Below are 15858 nucleotides of genomic sequence, written 5' to 3' on the forward strand. Positions count from 1 at the left end.
CACAGGTCACGTGTGCAGCTGTGTGCCCGTCTCCAAGCAGTGGCTGACACGGGACCCCATGCCTAGAAGGCTCTCCTTCCTCCTTCCAACATCCCTGAAGCCTTCCTTGAGACCTAGGCCAAAGTCCGCCTCCTCTAGGAAGTCTGCTCTAATGATATGTCTGTCCCCCATCCCCAGTCCACACCAGGTGGCTTCCCCACGGTGGCGGTGTCCCTTGGGGCTCAGCAGAAGAGGGCAGGGAAGGCAGCTGTCCCAGGAGGCCCCAGGCCCACATCCCAGGCTGGTGCGGGCGGAGTCATGACAGCGCACAGGGGAGTCAGCGCAGTCTGCCCCCAAGCCCCCCGCCTGTGCCCTGTTTCCTCTGGCTCTCACTCAGCCCCTCCCCTAGAGCCCCGAGCAGGGGCCTAACCATGGCCAGCTCGTGCCTGTGCTCCCTTCTGCCCAGTGTGGAGCCCCACACCGGCCCCTGCCTGAGCCTGGCTGGGCTTCCCTTGACCCTGTCTGCAGCCTGAACCCCTACAGCCACGATGACGGCGGCCTCGGCAACAGCCAGGACCACGTCCCTCTGGCTGCCCTGCCCCTGCTGGCCATCTCCTCCCCGCGCTACCAGGACGCGGTGGCGACCGTCATTGAGCGAGCCAACCAGGTCTACGCAGAGTTCCTCAGGTCTCCGGATGGGCTTGGCTTCAGTGGGCAGGTAGGATGGCCTCCTGGACCTGCCCTGCCCTAGCCCGACCCAGGCCCGAGTCTGACCCCTGCGACACCCTGGCCTGAGCCGCTGTCATGCCCACCATGACTGCAGCCCGAGCATCCATCCCCTGGCGGGCTCTGTCGTGTCTCACAGAGACAGGTTCTTTCCTCTCCCGTGGACAGGCATCCGGTGCTCTGGCTGGGTGGGGAGTGCAGGGTCAGCAGTGGGCAGCCTTGGTCCCAGCTGCGTCTTCTCCAGGTGTGTCTCATCGGGGACTGTGTGGGGGGCCTCCTGGCCTTCGACGCCATCTGCTACAGCGCGGGGCCCTCGGGGGACAGCCCGGGCAGCAGCAGCCGGAAGGGGAGCATCAGCAGCACACAGGTGCAGGCCGGACGGCAGGAACAAGGTGGTGGGACAGGCCGGGGGTCTGGCTCCGGGAGGGGCCTCTCTGGGGGAGGTGACGTCAGCCCCACACACGTGTCCGAGGTGATTTGCCTGGGTGGGTGGCTTCGCAGCCCTACGGGACTGGGGCCTGGCGCGGGCTGGGTCTAGAGTCCCAAGGGCCGCCCGACCCCGGCTTCCGCGGGAGCGCCCCCCCCATCTCAGGACAGAGGGCTTGGCGTCTCCGGTGGCATCTCCGGTGGCAGCAATGCCCTTCTGTCCTCTGTGTGGCCCCAAAGGACAGCCCGGTTGTGGTGAGCGAGGCGTGCAGTCTGGCCGGCAGCAAGCGTCTCAGCAGGAGCAGCATCGACGTGTCCAGCGCGCCCGAGGACGAGGAGCCTCAGAGACCGCTGCCTCGGAAACAGAGCGACTCGTCCACCTACGACTGTGAGGCCGTTGCCCAGCATCACACCTTCCTGTCAAGGTGAGCGCCCCTTCTTGCGCCGTGTCCGCGGCAGAGGGGACCCGGCCTCGGAGGTGGCCTGTGCCCTGCCCCTGCTCCGCTCCGGACCGGCAGGGACCCGGGACAGCTCGGCCCCCTCCCCGGGCCTCGCTGCCCCCTGCCCCGCCGACGGCTCTGAGGAGGTGGTCCGAGAGCAGACAGGGTGTGTTTCGGGAACGGCTCCAGGAGTGTGCTCTCCGTATTCCCCCGAGGGCCACAGAGGCCCCCACGGGGGAGCTCCTGGGGTCACATGGCCCGCGTCCTCGGGCCCCAGGCCCCCGGGTGCTGCCTCCTGCCCAGAGCTCCGTGAGTTGCCTGCACCCGCACTCAGGACTCAGGCCGGTGCTGGCCCACGCGGGGAGGGACGCCCTGGCCTCTGTCCTCTCTGCTTCCTGCCCCCTTTCTTACTGTGACCTGTCCTGGGAGGTCATCACAGACTCTGCAAAGCAGACCTGCCCTGGGCGTGTCCGAGGCCTTCTTCCACGTGCACCATTCATGTGCTTCCCGCACGGGTTTCCTTGGACAAAACCCCTCGTCTCGCGACCGTTCCTGACTTTTCCCCACGTAATAAGTAGTAGGGAGCGTTCTCCACGGGGAGTATTTCATCAGTGAGGACGTCTCACCTGGTCGCAGGACTCCAATCCAGGGCTTCTCCCAGCTCTTGGGACTTGCAGGCGGAGCCCCGGTGACCCTCCCTGTGCGAAGACAGTCCCAAGGGTCAGGGCTGTGTCCCAGGCGCCCTCCAGGAGGGGACTCGGCCAGAGCAAAGGCTCTGCGTTGCCGAGGCTCAAACCGTAACGCAGCTCATGTCTGGGTTGCAAGGTGAAACCACGACCTTCCCGGTTCACCCCTTTATGAGGGCCCGGATCTGGAGAGTGGGAAGAGGTCGGCGGCTTTGCTCTGTGCTGTGGGGACAGGTGGCCGTCTCTCGGGCAGTGACATAGCTGGCGTGTGGTAGGGACCGTCCGGATCCCCCACGCGGACCGCCCAGCCCCAGCGCCATCCTCACCATGAGAGGCTTGCGGTGCACAGAGGGGTGTCCGGCCTTCAGGTCCAGCTCCCGGACGCTCGCTTGCAGAGGGCAGGCCGCTCACCGGCACTGGTCCTGTTGGGACCCTGTTGTGACCTCCAAGATCCCCTCCCATGCCCACCTCGGGGGTTCTGGCTGAATCCGCGTGCCCTTAACCGATGCCTGGATCAGGGCCCCGGACGGTCTTAATCTCTGAGCTGCGCTTCCAGGCCAGCTGGCAGGTCAGGGAGGCCCCCAGCTCTGCGGCCCATCTGTCTGGCCGTGCACTCCTGTCCCCGACAGGGTGTCTGCCTGGGCTCCGAGGGGCAGCGGTGCCTGGGGTGGGACTGGTTGGGATTTGCGGGGGTTTTCTCTGCCTCCTTTCTCCGCAGGCTGCAGGGGAGGGAGGTGACAGCTGGCTGCATCTGTGTCTGTCGGCTGTGAAGCCCCTGGGGCCGTGTGTGTGGGCTGGGCCTCCCCACAGAGCCAGCACCATGGGGCGGGGCTGCCCACGGGCGTGGTGCTCCATGTTCCAAAGTCCTCAGCCCTGCTGGGAAAATGCAGTGCTGTCGGAGGGTGGCCACGAGCGTCTGTCCGAGAGTCGCTTCTGGCTGCCCGCCAGCCCTGGCACCGGAGCCCCCTCGGTGGAGGGCCAGTGGCCTCCAAAGCCTCCCACCTGGCCCTCAGAGGACACGCGGGCGGGCCGTGGCGGCTGGTACAGAGCCAGTGCAGACATGGAGGGCCGGGCTCTTCCTGATCAGCCCGCATGCAGTCCCTAACGGCCCTGCCGGCTCTCTCCCCCCCGGACAGCATCCACTCCAGCGTGCTGAAGGATGAGGCTGAGCCCCCTGCGCCCAGGGCGTCCCAGCCACCTGAGGTCAGCCTGGGCCGCCTCGACTTCGACGTGTCCGACTTCTTCCTCTTCGGCTCGCCCCTGGGCCTGGTCCTGGCCATGCGGAGGACGGTGCTGCCCGGGCTGGACGGTGGGTGGCCTGGGCCATGGCCCGAGGGGCCTTGTGTCTCTGCAGCAGCCATCAGGCCCTCCATCTGGGGGAGAGGGTGGGGCACAGGGAAAGCGAGGGGATGGGGTTGGGGGAGACGGCCGTGTCCCCTGATGGGGCAAAGGCGCGGGGGGCTCTCACACCCCTGTTCAGAGATGCCATGTCTGCTCCCTGCTGCCCACCTTCCCCGGCGTGCAGGCTCACAGACCTGTGGCAGCCGGTCAGAACACCCGGACCCCCAGCCTGGGACGGCTGCCCCCCCACACACTGACCTACAGCTCACGACCTGCTCCAACCAGTGCTGTCCACAGGGGATCGGGGAGTCCCAGAGACTAGGGCACCTCGAGGGTCCGCACTCCGGGACTTCTCAAACTCCTTTTGCAGCAGAGCTCCCCCAACGTGCACCTGATGGGACAGAAGAGAAGGGGGAGCCCTGCCGGAGCGGGCTGGGGGGTGAGGCAGAATCCCATGGCCACCCTCGGTGTTGCCAAGGAAACCTAGGGCTCCCGGACACTGGAGCGGCCAGTCTCCTGAGGCTGGCTGGTGGGGAGCCTCAGTGGAGACGCCTGGTGGTCTGCGGGAGGAGTGTTCTGCCGCTCTGGCTGCTGGAGCCTGGGGGCTGGGCCTCTGGGGAGGGGGCTGCTGTCTGCCCTATCTGCCCAGGCAGCGGCTACGTGAGAGCAGGACGGGTTTGCCGGAGTCTGACCAGGAGAGAGCAGGGGGCAGGGCGGCTGCCTGAGCAAGGACACCGGAGAAAGGGACGCCGAAGGCTGGGTGGGGAGCCACGGCGCTGGGCACCTGCTGCCGCTCCTGGGGGGCGGAGGGCAGATCGGCCTTGAGCACGGGACTCAGCGTGGCGGCTGTGCTCCTGTGGGTAGCCGGGTCGTGGCAGGTACCTGAGCAGGGGGTGGGCGACTCAAAGCTGCACTCGGGGGTTGGGGGGCAGGAACTAGAAGGGCCCCGTGCACCCTCTCACCCGCAGGCCTCCACGTGCGCCCCGCCTGCGGCCAGGTGTACAGCTTCTTCCACTGTGCCGACCCCTCGGCCTCACGGCTGGAGCCCCTGCTGGAGCCCAAGTTCCACCTGGTGCCGCCGGTCAGCGTTCCCCGCTACCAGAGGTTCCCGCTGGGTGACGGACAGTCCCTCCTCCTGGGTAGGCTCGCGGGGTTTGCGAGCGTGCTGGGCCCTGGGCTGGCCCCACCAGCTTGCCGATGGGGGACCAGCCCCCGCAGAGCAGGTCTGCAGGCTCTAGATGGACAGGTGGTGGGGGAAGCAGCCTCCTCGCCTGCCTTCCCAGCCCTCGGCGGTGTGCACCTGCTCTGCGGGAGACGACGGGGGGGGGGGGGGGCTCAGGCCCTGCCCCCCGGTGGCTTCCCGCGGCTAGTGCCAGCATACGGCCCAAGCTGCCGACCTGGACTGCAAGTCCAGGGGTCCACGCTGGGTGCTGACGCTGGAGGGGCAGGTCTGGGAGTGTCCCAGCGTGGTGGGTATCACGTAAGGGGGGGCCTTAGACCATGGCACTAGGACAGGTGGGGACGAGCTGTAGGACAGGGATCCAGAGGAACTTTGCAGGGGGAGCAGGGGACACGGCGGCTGGCGGAGGGCCAGTGACCTCTGGGGCTCAAGTGGGGTGAGCCAGGCAGGGGCAGGGAGACCTGGATTGGACGGTGGCCCAGGTGAGGAAGCCTGTTCTGAGCTCCAGACCAGGTCAGGGGGAGCTGCTGGGCCTGCGATTCGTTCAGGCTTAAAAACCAGCCCAGCCCCGATCTGTAACAGAAACTTAATTTCCAAAAGTCCTAAGAGTCAGGAGCTCCCACTGACAGAAGTGGCTCCGCACCTGCCCCCGTGCACCTTCGAATGCGTGGCCCTGCCCCGGGCTGGAGAGCCATGCGGCCCACGCGGCCCAGGGAGGCTTTTGTATGAGAGAGCATGTGGTTCCGGGTCACCTGCGACCTCAGCCCGTGCTCCACAGCTTGTGCCTGCACGACCCATGCCTTAGAAGAGGTCAGGGGTGCAGAAGGTCCATCGGGGGCCCCAAGGGGTGGGTGGTGCGGGCTGGGGGGACACAGGACCACGGCCCGACTGTGACATAATCCCCACAGCGGATGCCCTGCGTGCCCACAGTCCCCTCTTCCTGGAGGGCAGCTCACGGGACAGCCCGCCGCTTCCGGACGCCCCCTCCTCGTCTCCCCAGGGCCTGAGGGCCCAGCGCCCGGAACGGAGGACGAGCCAGGACAGCTCCCATAGTGAGAGCTCGGCGTCCTCGGACAGCCTGGCACCAGTGGGTGCCTCCCACGGTGAGTGAAGGTCCTTGGGGCCCCGCCTAGTTGGAAGTCGAGGGGGCCTCCCCAGGGCAGCTGTAGAGGGCAGGCCAGGAGCCGCAGAGGAAGTCCAGACTGAGCCCTGAGCTTTGGGCCTGGACAGGGCCCTGTGGACCGAGCCCTGGCCTAGACTGACCTCAACCACCGCCTGAGCCCTCTCCCCAGTGTTCAGTTTTCCCACTGGGAGTCCCTGCGTCCCGGGATGAGAGTGGACGTCTCTGTGGGGCTGGTGCCCACCGCTGGTGACCATGTGCAGCCCCCGCCCTGGGGGCAGGCAGGCGAGGGGCTGCGGGAGGCCGGGGGCTCCGTGCTTTGGGCCCACACGGCCCCGCGGGTCAGTCGGGGCCCAAGCAGGCCACGCTGTCCTCACCCCACTGTCGCGCCCACAGTCACAGCCAGGTGGTGGGGCGCCAGGCGCATCGACTACGCCCTGTACTGCCCTGACGTCCTGACGGCCTTCCCCACCGTGGCCCTGCCACACCTCTTCCACGCCAGCTACTGGGAGTCCACGGACGTGGTGGCCTTCATCCTGAGACAGGTGCGGCGCCCCTCCCCAGAAGGCCCGTCCCGGCGCGTGGGGGAGGGCTGCCTTGCCGGCCACCCTGGGCCCCGGAGCCGTCAGCCAGGCCGGGGTCATGCGGTCAGGCGGCCGGTCGCCGGACGAGCACTGGCTTTGGGTCGGTGCTTTCTACAAAATGCAGGAGAGAGTACCTGGGTGGACGTCCCCGTCTTCAGACACAGAGACGAGTGGTCAGTGGCTACTCCTCCAAGGGGCTCAGTGTCCTCAGAGAGGCTGGGGGCCAGGGGTGCCCGTGTCCACGAGAAGCCACGGCTGGGCTCGGGCGAGGGAGGGCAACCCGCCGATGGGACTTGTTGGGGGGAACCCGTGTCTGCTGCTTGATGGGCTGGAGAGCCGGAGCCCCGCTGTGAGACCAGCCTGGGAGCCCAACTCAGGGACGGCAGCCGGGTGCTGGCTGTGACAGAGGGGAGGTCCCCGAGCACCAGGGGGGTAGCTTCTAGGTTTGGGGAGGAGCAGGGCCAGGCTGGGATGCGGGAAGCCAAGTCTGAGGTCTGGACCTGGAAGAGGGGGTGCCGGCTGGGGATCGGGGTCTGGAGCTCAGGGCAGACGTGGACAGCATGTAAGGCAGTGACGGGCACGGTGCCCCAATTTCTGCGTGTGTGCTGCCCCACACCCGGCAGCTCTCCGCTCCAGCGGGGTGTCTGTCAAAGCAGCCCAGCTCTGAGCCCACCTACCTGGGGGCCCCGTCTGATCCCACAGGCTGGGGGTTCGGCCCCCCCGGGCTGCCAGCCTTCACAAGAACGAACCCCAGGTGCAGGTTGTCGCCAGGTCGTCCGACAAGCCTGCCTTGGGTTTGATCAGGTCGCGAGAGCGGCTCCCAGACCCCAGAGAAACCCTTCACTTACGGGATCGTCAGTGTGTTGGGCACGACTCGGGAACAGCGGGTGAAAGAGGGGCTCAGGGCAATGTGCGGGATGGGGGCAGAGCCGCCGTGCCCCAGCCAGCACCACTGTCCCCCAATCTCCATGCGTCACAACCCAGAAGCTCTACAAACCACCTCCTTCTGGGTTTCTGTGGACGCCTCACTCCCCAGCAGGACGGGTCAAATCAGTGGCTGCTGCTGATTGATTCGACCTCCACCGAGGTTGGGACTGGGGTTCTCCCAGCCACTGGCTCCCTCCTAGGTGGGGCCCAAATGCCCCTCACTAACAAACAAAGGACACCTATAGTCCCCCAGTGTTCAGGAGGTGGCAAGGATTTAGGAGATCTGTGCAGAACCGGCCAAAGGCCAGATCTGTGGTCACGCGCCCCCGGATGCGGAGGCAGTCCCCTGGGGAGGGAGCCTGGGATCTGGAGGACGCAGGACAGTCCGGGAGGGCGGGGCAGCAGCGGGAGGGGAGCAGACCTCTGAGCGGGCAGGGTGCAGTCAGGGGGCCTCCTGGAGAACTGTGCTGGGGCCTGGGGCGAGCCTGCCAGCCGCAGGTACAGGAGGGAGGTGGGGCAGGTGGGAGCCTTGCATGGGGTGAGTGTTTCATGGGGTATGGCCGTGGGAGCCACGGAGAGATGCCACGGTTCTGGGAGGCACAGAGACCATCCTCGGGACGAGCACTGGAGCAGCATCTTCGGGGGATAGAGAGTACGCCCAGTGGGGAGGGGCCAAGCAGGGGGGCTGCGTGGGGGAGTGCGGCAGGAGCAAGGCCCGGAGCAGGCAGAAGGGGCCACAGCCAAGCCCCTGAGATTTCTGGAGCCCTGTGTCCTGCTGGGTCCTGCCGGGTCCTGGGGCTCCCAGCCCCCCTGAGTGTCCCAGGCTGGCGAGTGGGCCTGACGCCCCAGACAGAGGGAGCCGGGTGGCCCCGGGTTGACCTGGAGCCCTGTACCCTCGCTGTCCGTCAGGTGATGCGCTACGAGACGGTGACCGTCAAGGAGAGTGCGGGCCTGGACCCCATGGCGCTGAGCCCCGCCAAGCCCCGGGAGAAGTGGCTCCGTAAGCGGACGCAGGTCAAGTTGCGGGTGCGTGCACGGTGGCTGCCGGGAGCGGGGACGTGGGGACCTGGGCTCCAGGGGTGGCTGGCTGGGGGGAGATGCTGGCTCCGGAGGAGTCGCTGGAGGTACGGCCTCCATAGGTGTGACCTGAGTCAGAGCTCCCCCGAGTGTGGCCTGCTGTGGTACTTGCCAGGACAGAGGGAGAGGAAGAAGACGGAGCAAAGGACTCTCAGGCCAGGCCACGCAGGGCTTCGTGAGCAAGAGTCACCTCTGCGGGGTGTTGAAGTATGAATAGGAGTTTGGGAGGCATAAGTGCATGTGCCGACTCGGCCAACCGTCCTCGAGTGTGAGTGAGGCCACTGTTTCCCGTGTGGCAGGGAGCGTAGGGCCTAGGACGGAGCCCCTGCCCTGGTGGGCCCCTCGAGTCTGGTGGGAACATTGGCTGTGCACCCTGAGGTGATCAGCGCTGCGCGGACTGGCCGTTTTTGTGAACACACATATTGAGACGGAGCCGCGTTTGACACCACGTGTACACCTGTGCGGCTCCATGGACCTCGGCAGGGTCACCGACGTACGCAGAACTCACTGCCCTCTGTTCTGGAACACATTCATGGCCTCGGGGGCAGAACCCTTGCTCGTGCCCCTCAGCACCCCACCGCCCGTCGATTCGCCCACCTCCATGTGCGGGTCACACAGCGTGCTGTCTTCTGCATCTGGCTTCTCTTGTGGGGCATCTGCGTTCCAGGCGCCTCTGTGGCCGAGCAGTCTCCCTCGCAGGGACCTACCGTTGACCCGTTCACCAGCTGCCGGGCGTTCTGGGGCTCCTCCTTCATCTGCTGGAAGCAATGCTGTCCGCCTTCGGCAGATACAAGTTCTCACTCTGGGGGTGCAGACCCGGCAGGGAACGGCGGCTTGGAGCGGCAGCTGCTATCTGTCTGTGGGAGGAGCCGGCGAGCTGCTCCGAGGAGGCTGCACGGTTTTGCACCCTGTGGGGTGGGGGGCAGCGATAAGGGGTCCCGCCACCCTGGCAAGTGCACGTGGGGTCTCCTGGTGGCGTGGCTCTGCGTTCCCCGGTGACAGGCAATACGGGCATCTTCCATGGTTTATTTGCATGATCAACTCTTCACCCTTGAGAGTTCTTGGGGGGGGCCTGTGGCGACTGTGTCTAGGTCAGGATCCTGACTGCTTCCTCCCTGTGTGCCCAGCGCCCAGCTCAGGGACCCATGCCCTCGAGGGGCCTGTGCTGAATCACATGCAGGGGCTTCCTGTCGAGGTGCTGGTGCTGGGCTGGCCTTTAGGCCACGCATATTTGGGGCACCGGGGTGAGCTGCGGCTGGGCCGGGAGCAGCGGGACGCGTGCCAGAAGGTTCACGGGGGGTCAGCTGAGGATCGGGACTGCATCCCGGGCGCGACAAGTCCACGGTGCTTTCCAAAGAGGGTTGGAGGGGAGCCCAGGCGGGTGTGGGGAGAGCGCTGGAGGGGGACGGTCACCGGCTTGAGGGATTCAGGTCTCGGAGCGAGGCCGAGCGTGGTGGGTGGGAGGGAGGCCTCGGAGCCATGGGGTGAGCAGAAACCACAAGTGCAAGGACAGGGGTGGCGGGAGGTCACAGACGAGATGACTCGGTGTTTAGGAGGCCCCAGAGCATGGTGCAGGCTCCCACGGCCTCCTCATGCCATGGTCTTCTCACGTGCTCCCTCCACTCTGGCCCATCCCCCCGTCCCAGTAAATGGCTGCGGGATGTGAGCCAGGACCCGGGAAGGAGGACAGTCAGGGGACCGGCTGCTACTGTGCAGGACGGTCAGGAGCAGAGCAAGCTCATCTGTCCCTGGAGACAGCATTGGAGTCCATGGGCCCGTTTCTTGAGGATCCCATGGAACCCGGCTCAGAAGGTCTGCCAGGAAGGCGTGGTGCAGCAAGGACACGTCCCCCTGCCTGTCCCAGGGACAGTGTCGGGAAGAAGCCAGCCCCGGCTGAGCCCGCTCTGTTCTTCCAGAATGTGACTGCGAACCACCGGGCCAACGACGTGATCGCGGCCGAAGATGGCCCCCAGGTCCTGGTGGGGCGCTTCATGTACGGGCCCCTTGACATGGTGGCCCTGACCGGAGAGAAGGTACGGGGTCCACGCTGCCCCTTGTAGGCCGCATGTGGCAGGAGGGGCAGAGGCTGGCGGGGGCGGGGGTTGCTTACTGCCTGTAGCGGGGAGGTGGGAGCCAGGAGAAGATCTCAGAGGGGAGGCAGGGGAAGGCGGGTCCTCGGTGGGTCTGAGAGGCTGGCAGGGCACTAGGCGGAGAGGGCAGTGGGAAGAGAGCTCCCTGGCAGGGCCCTCCCCATCCCGGTCTTCAGGGAGTCCCCACCCTCTGCCGTGGGCAGGTGGACATCCTGGTGATGGCAGAGCCATCCTCGGGCCGCTGGGTGCACCTGGACACCGAGATCACCAACGGCAGTGGCCGGATCACATACAGTGTGCCGCGGCCCCGGCGCCTGGGAGTTGGGGTCTACCCCGTGAAGATGGTTGTCAGGTGAGATGCCGGCTCATCCCCATGGCCCTGCCAGCTGGGCCGTCTGGAAGTGGAAGCCTCGGGGCGCCTTCCTGCGGGCCCGTGACTGTCCGTGGGGAGAGAGGAGGACAGACGGGGCCGCCAGCCAGCTTCCTTCTGACCCCGGCCCCAGACTGAGCTCTGACCCCAGCTGCAGGCTGACCTCGGGCCTCAGGCTAACAGCTGACTCGGACGCACGGCTGACCGCAGGCAGGTGCCTTGTAGGGGCGACCAGACCTTTGCGACGAGCTACCTCACGGTGCTGCCCCGGGGCATGGAGTGCGTGGTGTTCAGCATCGACGGGTCCTTCGCAGCCAGCGTGTCCATCATGGGAAGTGACCCCAAGGTCCGGCCAGGTGCAGTGGACGTCGTCCGGTGAGTGCTCCCTCTCCGCAAGGGGGGGTGTCCTGCCGTCGGGGCTGTAGCCCGCAGCCCGGGGAGACAACCGCATGTTCTCTGGGCCGGGAAGTCCTGGTCTCAGGGACTCAGGGTCCCCTGGAAACGCCCTGCCGCTCGCGGACCCCAGCTCCCCGCTCCCTCGCCGCGTCCGCCCATCCCTGCAGAGGGTCAGGCCCAGCCTCCAGGCTTCCAATCCCAGACACGATCAGAGTATTTGGGCGAGAAAGGGCTCTGCGTTTAGCAGCCAAACGTAACCGTTCACCTTTCTGTTTCTCCTGGTTCCGTGGGCTGCCCGGGCTCTGCCGGGATGTTGTCACATGTCCCCATGACTTGCAGCCAGGTGGCTGTCTGGGCTGGGGTCCCACATGGCTTCTATACTCATGTGAGCTCCTGTTCCTTGGTGGGGCTCGCTTACTGTCTGTCCACGTGGCTGCCCTCTGTGGCTGGTCTCCTCAGCACCAAGGGGGAAGCAACAAGCCTTCTTATGCCCAGCCTTGGGAGTCACGGTGACCTTCCCACTGTGGTCTGTGGGTTGTATGCAGTGGCGGGTCCACCCAGACTCACGGGGCAGGGACCACGTGCAGGTACGCATGTGGGACATGCAGCTCCCTGGGGGCCGCCTCTCAAGCCCAGCAAACGCACGGCTCCAAGCGAAGTCAACAGTGGACACTCTCCTGCTGGGCTGGTGCTTCTTGGGAAGCTGGGAAGGCTTCCTGGAGAAGGGGGCCCTGAAAGGCAGGGGTATGCGGAGGAGAGGAGGAGAGGAAGCCACGGAGGCTGCCCAGGGGACGGGTCAGCCACAGAGCCCAAGGCTTATGGGCCACGGCGCTGCCTGTGTGTGGCTGTGGGGGATGGATGCTTCGGGGCAGAACGCTGGGGGTCCCAGGTGTGCAGAGGAGGGAGACCTTTGGACACGACACGGGGAGCCAACAGAGCAGTGGAGATAGGTGTGTGAATCCACATTAAGTATAGCCAGGTAGCTGCCCTGTGGCACACACCGCGCCCGCACACCTCTCTAGGCGCATCTGGGACTGGTCCCTATCGGCCAAAGGACAGCCCTCTCAGGGCTGGGGCAGTGTCCACTCATTCCCCCACCATACAGTTGGGCACCAGGGTCCTGGGGGACTGCCCAGGCTGGGCTGGAGTTGGGGTGCTGTGAGCGAGGGCAGAGAAGCCAGCTGAAGGGGAGGGTGGGTCAGACCCTGCTGGAAGGAGATGGGGAGGGATGGGAAGGGGGGACATGGGGACAGCAGGGCAGGCAGAGCTGGCTTGTCTCTGTTAGGAAACGTGAGTGCCATCAGAGGCCCCTGGGAGAAGGGGACAGGAGCAGAGGGGGCAGCAGTGGGGGTCAGCTTGCTCGTGGGCATGTGGTGCCTGTGGGCCATCTGGGAGATGTCTGGCTCAGCTCCCTGTGACTTTGGAGTCCTTCCCCCTGGTTCTCATGGGGTCTCCTCAGAAGGGCTGTGGGGTGTGGTTGGGGGCTGGGGGGGGGCTGGGTTCTGTGGGGGGCTGCAGGGAGGCTGCAGGTTGCAGGAGGGACAGCAGGTGGGAGAGTGGGTAGGGGCTGGGGGCTGCAGGTGGGGGGTGGGGGTGGGGGGCTGGGAAGGGCTGGGGGCTACAGGTGGTGGTTGGGGGGCTGGGGGCTAAAGATGGGAGGGTGGGGGCTGGAGAGGCGGGGGCTGTAGGTGGGAGGGTTGGGCTGGGGTGCTTGGGGGCTGCAGGTGGGGGTTGGGGGCTAGGGGGGCTGGGGGCTGCAGGTGGGTGGGTGGGTAGGGGCTGAGGTGAGGGGTAGAGGCTGAGGGGCCTGGGGGCTGTAGGCGGGAGGGTGGGGGGGCTGGGGGCGCTGGGGGCCACAGGCTGGTGTGTAGGGGCTGCAGGTTGTGGGGTCTGGCCCGGGCAGAGGCAGGTGGGGAGTGTGGCGGTTGCAGGCTCCCGGGCTGGACCTGTGTGCCGTGCGCCCGCAGGCACTGGCAGGACCTGGGCTATCTGATTCTGTACATCACGGGCCGGCCGGACATGCAGAAGCAGCGGGTGGTGTCCTGGCTGTCCCAGCACAACTTTCCCCAGGGCATGATCTTCTTCTCTGATGGGCTGGTGCACGACCCCCTGCGGCAGAAGGCCATCTTCCTGCGTAACCTCGTGCAGGAGGTGAGTCCCTGTGGCCGGGCAGAGGCGAGGCCGGACCCGGACGCTGCCGCGCGCTCCTCCCCTCTGCCCTCTGCCTGCAGCCCACGCCTGCGTGCAGAGCGCATCTGTGAACCTCGCCGCGAGCCTGCACAGCTGGGTGCGGTGGGTGCTGTCCGCGGGGGCCCATGAGGACGGCCAGGCTCCCTGAGGCTCGGTGACTCGCCCACAATCCCAGAGTCCCACGATTCCACCTTTATCTCCTGCCCCCAAGCCTGAACTCTTGTCTCCGTGCCTGGTTGCTCATTCAGTGGACATCTCAGTGGCCACTTTGCTCCGTCGGGCCACTGAGCTCTGCTGTCCTTCCGGCACCGTGAGCCAGGGCGGTCCTCGTGGTGGGACTCAGGCCCCAGCACAGCATCCTCGGGGAGCTCCTTAGACAGGAGCACGCTCTGCCTCCGCCTCCTGCATCAGACACAGCACATGGGGCCCGTTCTGTACTCGGAGAGACCCTGATGGAGAGCGACCCAGGGCTCAGGGTACCCACAGCCTTTGTCTGTGGGCCTGGAACTAAGAATGGTTTCTGTAGTTTTTAGTGGCTAGGGGGATATCCAAAGGGGGATCATGGTTCATGATGTGAGGAGGACGGGAAACACAGATTTCGGTGCCCGTAAACACCGTTGTAGTCAAGCCCGGTTGTGTCCCTTGCTTACACGGTGTTCACGCTGGGTGCAAGTGTGCAGAGCCTACGACACTATCTGAGCTTTCACAACCAAGTCTGCCAGTCCCTGATCCAGAGGAAGAAAGACAGGTAAACTGACAGCCTCGTGGTCCACCATGAGCACAGGCCTCTCGGCAAGGAGGACGGACATGACTTTGCTGGGGAAGTGACACATTTTGAGCTGAGTCCTGAAGTGAGAATGTGAGTCTGCCGAAGAAACAGCCTGTGCAAAGGCACTGAGGTAGACAGAAGCCTGAGATGTTCTCAGGCTCGTGTGTACAGGGTCAGGCCCAGGTCAAGCAGGACCGGAGGCCTGGAGGTCATCAGAGGCCTGAAGGTCATCAGGAGCCTGAATGTTGGAAGGCCTTGAAAACCTTGCAAACCAGGCTGACCATAAACTCTGCTGAGGGGAATGGGGAGCCATGGAAGGGTCGAAAGCTGGGCAGCGTCAGTGACTGAAGCATTGCAGAAAGTTCCCAGCACGGTCAGACAAATGAGAGGTGGGGAGGCCAACAAGGGCGAGACTGACCCAAATCCAGGGGGTGGCCGTGGGGCTGGAGAGAAAGGCAGGGACTGTCGGGGACTCTGGCAGGGGAAGGGTCAGGTCCCAGGGCTGGTTGGGTGGGGGTGTATTCCCTGCTGGCAAGTGCGGTGTGAGCAGGGGTGGGACTGGGCGGGGCGTCCCTCCCCATGGAGGAAGCCCCTGGCTGGTTCACAGCTGGGGCACAGCTGGGGCACAGTCCTCCCCAGGGCTGGTGGTGGCCAGGGTGGGAGGTGGGACTCGGGCAGAGTTTTTCTGGGGAGCAGGAGGAGGCTGTGGCACCAGAACCGTGTGGTCCCCGAGCCCCTAGAAGTGAGAAGGTGGACCCTGGAGCAGTTCGGGGATGGTGTGAGGCAGGACGAGGGGCCCCGGCCTGTGAGGGCTGAAGCTGTGAGTGACTGGGAGGAAAGGAGCGGGCGCGCCACGGGGATGGGACCTTTAGAGCCCAGAGAAGCCATTCTGGGTTCAGTGCCAGAGGCCACTGTCCTTGAAGAAGGCAGGGTGGAGGCCCAGAAGGTCGGTGGGCTGTCCCCAGCGATGGTGGGACCAGAGTGGGGGCTCAAAGCGAGCAGTGTGAGGGTGGCCATCTCCAGGGGTGCCCAGACCCATAGCTGGTGGACACTGCAGTCCGGGCTCCTGTGGACGGCACAGGTTGTGGGTCGGGGGCCAGACAACACGGGCCTCCAGTCCTGGCCCTGCGTCCCCTGACGCCCCGTCCAGTGGGGTCCGCAGGCGCTGGGGTCCCGACTTCCCCTGCAGCTGGCCTGGGGTACAGGGCGGGGCGGGACGGGCGGCTCCTGCAGGGGCTCGTGGGGTGAAGCGGCCAGGCCTGTGTTTCAGTGTTTCATCAGAATCAGCGCGGCCTACGGCTCCACCAAGGACATCTCGGTCTATAGCGTGCTGGGGTTGCCGCCCTCCCAGATCTTCATCGTGGGCCGGCCGGCCAAGAAGTACCAGACCCAGTGCCAGGTGGGGCTGCTGGGCGGGCCTGCGGGAGCACGGGGGCCGGGGGGCAGCGTAGGCGGCTAATGCTTCTCTCTGGTCCGTAGCCCTTCATTCGTTCCCCCCCGTGCTAGTGGGTACGTGCCCTGGACCAGGCGCCGTGTGGGGCGCAGGGGGTGGACTCA

General features: G+C 66.1%; 1 protein-coding gene across 6 annotated transcripts in view; it reads left to right on the forward strand.

Moving 5' to 3' along the window:
- The window catches only part of PITPNM3 (PITPNM family member 3), a 58626-nt gene that overhangs the window by 37925 nt on the left and 4843 nt on the right, over positions 1-15858 (forward strand). The window contains exons 7-19 of one of the 6 annotated variants that reach the window (XM_082707759.1): positions 508-697; positions 950-1072; positions 1372-1556; positions 3394-3566; positions 4567-4737; positions 5687-5881; positions 6295-6443; positions 8319-8435; positions 10403-10519; positions 10780-10928; positions 11157-11321; positions 13310-13493; positions 15572-15700. In XM_082707759.1, the coding sequence (XP_082563885.1) occupies positions 508-697; positions 950-1072; positions 1372-1556; positions 3394-3566; positions 4567-4737; positions 5687-5881; positions 6295-6443; positions 8319-8435; positions 10403-10519; positions 10780-10928; positions 11157-11321; positions 13310-13493; positions 15572-15700 (2047 nt within the window). Of the gene's footprint in view, positions 1-507; positions 698-949; positions 1073-1371; positions 1557-3393; positions 3567-4566; positions 4738-5686; positions 5882-6294; positions 6444-8318; positions 8436-10402; positions 10520-10779; positions 10929-11097; positions 11322-13309; positions 13494-15571; positions 15701-15858 lie in introns of those variants that run through there. The other 5 variants (XM_082707760.1, XR_014304983.1, XM_082707761.1 and 2 more) reach the window with 5 other exon arrangements.

The sequence above is a fragment of the Mustela nivalis genome, assembly GCF_964662115.1.
Source record: "Mustela nivalis genome assembly, chromosome: 17".
Taxonomy (NCBI): domain Eukaryota; kingdom Metazoa; phylum Chordata; class Mammalia; order Carnivora; family Mustelidae; genus Mustela; species Mustela nivalis.